Genomic DNA, 6407 nt, shown 5'->3' with positions numbered 1-6407 from the left:
TTTATCCCATGTCAAATAAATAAACCTCATAAGTGGTTGACATAAGTCTTTGAAAAGCTTTATTAACATAAATTTTTTTTAATTAATTTCTAATCATTCAAATAATTAGTCTAATCGATTTTGAACTATTTAAATAATTAATCTAAACCGTCTTTGTAAATAATAATTTATATTAATTTAAAACCGATTAAAAATTTTTAAATTATGAATAATTACTTTATCTTTCAAGCAAATCATCAGGAATCGAAAATAATATTTATTCATTATTTATTTATCAATTCCGCTATATTATTAATAGTATTTCTGTCAATTTTTACTAACTTTTATTTATAATTGTATTTAATAAAATTATCTTTGTGGATATGTCTAATAAAAATGTCTTTTTTATGACGATATTTAACAGAAGTATCTTTATAGATATATTTTTTAGATATGTCTCTTTATATATGTATTTAAAATATAATAATTAATTATTATTGACAATAAATTGGCACATAATATATTGCTACCCTATATTTTTCCTTTTATTTATATACTTAGCACCTATGTTTCTGTTAGGAGCCTCACATGGCAAGTTGAAGAGAGAAAAATAAAAAAATAAAAAAAATAAAAGATAAGATTTGTCACACTCAATATACAAAAGCTAATCATCATTCATCAACCCTGAAACCTTTCTTCCATTTCCAACAACCAACCATGTCTATGATGTGGAACAACCTTCCCTTTGATCTCTTATCCAACATCTTCTCTTTTCTCTCACCAGATTCCTTGGCCATAGCAAGAACAGTTTGCAGAAACTGGCATGCATGTTCAAATTCTTATCCTTTGATTCCAAGAATTACAAACTGTGCAACAAAGTGTAAGGCTCTTCAACCATGGTTCTTGGCTCTTCCAATAAGAAACCATAGACCATGTTGCTATGCACATAATCCAGTTACCAACAATTGGCATGAGCTTCCACTTGAGTTCTCACCAGTTTCATTGGTTAAACCAATTGCTACAATTGGAAGCCTAATCTTGTTGAGGATCACAAACTCCACAACACTTCAACTTGTTCTATGCAACCCTTTTACAAGGCAATTTAGGTACCTTCCTAACTTGAACATGTCAAGGACTAATCCTGCTGTTGGAGTAACCCTTTCGGAGTATCCGAAAAATGATGTTCTGTTTCAGTTTCCTTGCTTTAGAATCTATGTAGCTGGTGGCATGTCTGAGGCATCATCACAAGGTGGTGCAACATATAATCCAACTTCAGAGATGTATGATTCAACAAAGAACAATGAGAACTGGGAAATTGTTGGGTCAATGCCTGTGGAATTCTCTGTTAGGCTAACAGTTTGGACACCAAATGAGAATGTCAACATCAAGGAGAAATTGTATTGGATCACATCTGCAAGGGCATATAGTGTTATGGGGTTTGATATTAGCAACAATACATGGTTCCAACTCGGCGTGCCTATGGCGGAGAGGCTCGAATTCGCGACACTTGTTAGGAGGAGCCATGAGAATTTGGGACTTGTTGGTGGAACTTGTGATGGTGGTGGTTGCATTTGGGAGCTGAATGATGATGGGGAAACATGGTGGTTGGTGGATAAGGTTCCAATTGAATTGGGGTTGAGATTGTTGTCAGGGCAGAGGAATTGGGATAGTGTGAAATGTGTTGGTAGTGATGGTGTTATTTGTTTGTATAGGGATCTTGGTTCTGGAATGGTGGTTTCTAGAAGAATTGGTGAAAAGGGTAAGTGGGAATGGAATTGGGTTGAAGGGTGTGGTTATGTTAAGGGGAAACAAGTGCATAATTGCTCAATCAGAGGAACACTCATACACCCAACTCTTGCTTCCTCTGTTATCTTTTGAATGAGAGTCTTTTTTCCTTCTTTTTTTTTGTTACAAGTTTGTAAGTGATTGGATTTTGTATGAACTTGTGTGAATTCTAGCTAAACACCTGGAAATAGTACTTCGACACTCAATTTCATTGATTTTGTAATCAATGAAATAATTCGTCTAGATTGATGAGTATATAATTCTGTTATATGCTAGTTTTTTCTTGTTGTTCATAGTATCTCTAAATTCGGCAGGTTAAGGACTAATTCGTTACCAATTAACTAATGGATTACTGCATGTATAAGATAGAACTCGAACTGTCGACACTTGTTTAAGCGAATGAGTGAGTTGATTACTCGACCAATCCAAGTTGGTTTTCAATAATGTAGCTAGTAGTTATGTAATTGCTGGACACTACTACATTAGTTTTGAGACACATGATTTGATGCTTCCCATGTGAAAAAGGTTCTCTTCAATTCCTTGTAGAACATGTCCCCTGTTTCTCCATGATTTTGATTATACTTGCATTCAAATTATTTAGGAATGAATTCATTTGACTATATGGGGGAAGCTGAGGATGCAGAGCGTGAGAATTCTGCTTTTGTCTGGGGCTGTAGTGTTATTTTGAACAGAGTTGGGCCACTACTGTAAATTTAGTATTCTCTAGGGGTTAATGTGAAATATGTGGCTGCTCTTGGGGATAATGTACAAAAACAATAAATCAGGGGGGTCAGACCTCTGTCTAATGAAATTATGATCTTCTAAAAAAAAGGATTGGTTATTAAATTTGTAAAGCTTGAACTTGAGACCTTTAATTTAGAATATTTAGTATTTTTCATCTAAATTAATCTCGTACTTATTATATATTATATAATGCACATTAAATTTATAAAAAATTAAATGTATGTTTACATTTTATTAGATATATAAATATATAACTATTTATATACTTTTCTCTATCAATTATTTAAATATTATCATTTTTATTAAAATAAATTAATATAAAAAACAAAAAAAACTATAAAAAGCTCATATTTTTAAGATAAAAAAAACTCTTATCTAAAATAAATTACTAAAATATAATTATTCATTAATCTTCTTTTATCGATTTAAATTTTTAAAACATATCATGTACACTCGTATACTTTTATTTTCATATACCTAAAAAATTATATAATAGCAAGAGATTTCATCCAAACAGCATGCAAGTTGTGTGATAACCTAGCTGAGCCACATGTCATCCATCCACGCAGCACGCGTGTTAGCCTTGTTGCACCACGTGTCTTCATCCAAGTAGCAAGTTGTCTGCATGTTAATGCCGTTGCGCCACGTGTCATGCATGCAGCAGCACGCAACATGTGTATTATTCCGTGTCTCCTTACAAGCGACAGACTTTGCTCCGAAAACAACAGTCATTTACAGTGAGGGTTGAGAGTTAGTGCCACGGGTGTATTAAATGGTGGTGGGGCTCGAGTCGCGGGTGTATTAAATGTTGGTGGGGTTGGGGTTTGCTTTCATTCTATTGAGAGTGGTGGAATAATAGAGTGTTGAGACTAAGTGATTTCATTAATTGGGTTGTATATTTTGAATTTGTTTAAGGTTGAAAGTGAAATTAGAACATTTAAAATAGTACGTAATTATATGTTTCATGAAAACCATATTTTCAATTATTTAAAATATCCTAATTATATAAGGTTGTTATTTTTGATTAATTTATTAGTATTTATTTGGTTAACATAAATTTAATAATTTATTAGTATTTATTTGGTTAACATATATTCATCATCTTTTGTAAATATGGTTACAAATATATAAATATATAATTATTTATATACTTTTCTCTATCAATTATTTAAAATTTTATTATTTTTATTAAAAGAAATTAATATAAAAAAATCTATAAAAAACTCATATTTTTAAGATAAAAAAAACTCTCATCTAAAATAAATTACTAAAATATAATTATTCATTAATCTTCTTCTATCAATTTAAATTTTTAAAACATATCATGATATAGTCGTATATTTTTATTTTCATAGACCTAAAAAAATTACATAATAGCAAGAGACTCTATCCAAATAGCACGCAGGTTGCGTAATAACCTAGCTAAGTCACATGTCATCTATCCACGCAGCACACAGGCTGCATGTTAGCCTCGCTGCACCACATGTCTTCATTCAAGTAGCATGTTATCTGTGTATTAATGTCACTGCGCCACGTGTCATGCATGCAGCAGCACGCAACATGCATGTTGTCCTGTGTCTCCTTGCAAGTGGCAGACTCCGCTTTGGGAACAGCAGTCATTTATGGTGAGGGTTGAGGGTTGGTGTCGCGAGTGTATTAAATGGTGGTGGGCCTGGGGTTTGTTTTCATTCTATTGTTGAGAGTGGTAGGGTAATGAAGTGTTGAGATTGAGTAGTTTCATTCATTGGGTTGTATGTTTTGAATTTGTTTAAGATTGAAAGTGAAATTAAAACATTTAAAATGGTACGTAATTATACGTCTCCTAAAAATCATGTTTTCAATTATTTGAAATATCTTAATTATATAAGTTTGTTAATTTTGATTAATTTATTAGTATTTATTTAGTTAACATAACTTTAATAATTTGTTATTATTTATTTGGATAATATTATTTTAAATTTATTGTTAAATATTAATGAATATTATTTTTTTGTTAATTTTTAAATTAATAAATAAGACACATATTTTTTTAAATTTTCTGGTATAATATTGTGATTATGAATATGTTAGGTAAATTTTAATGATTAAATTGAAAAATAATAAAAATATTTATAAATGTTTAATTAATAAATTTAAATTAATATTATTTTTATTTTAAAAAATATTTCTGGTATAATATTTTATTTTATTTTTTGTTTCAACATATTAGGATTATAAATGTTTAATTAATAAATTCGAATTAATATTTTTTTTATTTTTTTTGTTTTAATTAATAAAATGATGTTATAAATATGAATAATAAGATATTCGAATTTGTTTAATTATTATTTATTTTATTTTTCGCTAAAAGAAGTTATTAATTTATTATTTTTGTTATTTATTAAATTAATTCTTTTTATGGTTGAACTTTACCATGTTAATAAAAATCTTCTACCCCATAAGCTTGACCAACCAGAAATGTGTATTAGTTTTCAGTTTAATCAAACTTTATTTACTTCATTGTTGTATTTCTGGTTTTAGTGTAGGGTTTCTTCGAAGTTTGTTTATTTTATCATTGTATTTCTTGTTTTAATTTTCAGTTAGTCAAACTTTGTTTAACTTCCCATTAGTCGAACTTTATTTAACTTCATCGTTCTATTTGTTGTATTAACTTTTATTTTGAGTCAAATTTATAATTGAATGCGTTATCTCAAATATATTAACTTAAAATTATATAGATATTGAAATCCATAATTGAACTACATTAACTGAAAATAACTACATTGAAATTCAGCATTAAAATACGTTGACTCAAATTACATAGATATTAAAAGTACTACGACTATGACCCTACAAACCACTACTGGAAACAAAACCCTATGAGCTACCACTGCCACCAACCCCACTTGGTCCAGCACGTTGAGAACATCTACTACGACTATGTCCCTGTCTCCCACAAAGACGACATACCTGGAGACCACGCATTTTCCGTGAATCCATTTCATTCAGATAGCGAGTCAATTTGGGATGACCTTTTGACTTCGTCTCAAGGCAGAAATCGCGACCATCGTCGGTCCCGGGTAATCAGACCATGTCTCTGTGTCGCCCAACGGGACAAACTCAACTCTGTAGACCTTCTGAATCTCTGACATCTTGTATATATCGTCGACATACACCTGCCAATCCAATTGCTGGTTAGCACAACACACAATAACATGGCGACATGGAATTCGCTCCACCTGAAAATACCCACAGTCGCACCTCCGTCGTGCAAGATCAACAACTAACACTTTTTTACTAGGCATTCCGCACACCTCAAACACCTCGTTTCTTCTATCAAATCGGTGCACAACGATGTTACCTGCACGCTGCATGTTTGTCTCTATCCGCTGAGTTGCAAACTCTGAGAAAGTAAATCCAGCACGCCTGCGCTGGTAAGCTTCAGTACTCTTACACGTAAACAACTCGCTCAACTGATAATATGTTGCTCGGACTAGCACCAAAAGGAAGATTTTGAGCACCCTTCAACACCAAATTAATGCACTCGATAAGGTTTGTCGTCATCTGACTCCATCAATATCCCTCGTCAAATGCCAACACCCAATAGGGACATTCGATGTTGTCGCACCAACGAAGATATGCCTCGCCTCGTTCTTGCAACCTCCAATAGCTGACGTTGTACTCCTCCATTGTCCTTGAATACCCAATGTTGACCACAAGCTTTTTCAAGTTCGAAACTTTAAATTCCCTCAAGAAGTTGCTACCAATGTGTCGAATACAAAACATCCACCATGTTCTCGGAGATTTCCAATCACCTCCGCTACGATTTACTACGGCTCAAATTGACTCATGACAATCGGAGATTATACCCACGCCGTCTCTTCTTACAACATGTGTTTGTAAATTACTGAGAAAAAAGT

The 6407-nt window shown here is 32.1% G+C and overlaps 1 protein-coding gene across 1 annotated transcript; it reads left to right on the top strand.

The window, feature by feature from the left end:
- Positions 1-569: 569 nt before the first annotated feature.
- LOC107463850 (F-box/kelch-repeat protein At5g15710-like) lies at positions 570-1942 on the top strand. Its single transcript, XM_016082733.3, has one exon. It carries the CDS (start codon positions 697-699, stop codon positions 1855-1857), a length of 1161 nt encoding a protein of 386 aa, XP_015938219.1. The 5' UTR covers positions 570-696; the 3' UTR covers positions 1858-1942.
- The last annotated feature ends 4465 nt before the right edge of the window (positions 1943-6407 follow it).

This window comes from Arachis duranensis, chromosome 9 (genome assembly GCF_000817695.3).
Source record: "Arachis duranensis cultivar V14167 chromosome 9, aradu.V14167.gnm2.J7QH, whole genome shotgun sequence".
Taxonomy (NCBI): domain Eukaryota; kingdom Viridiplantae; phylum Streptophyta; class Magnoliopsida; order Fabales; family Fabaceae; genus Arachis; species Arachis duranensis.
The sequence above is the reverse complement of the archived record's forward strand: the minus strand, read 5'-3'. Positions and strand labels throughout refer to the sequence as shown.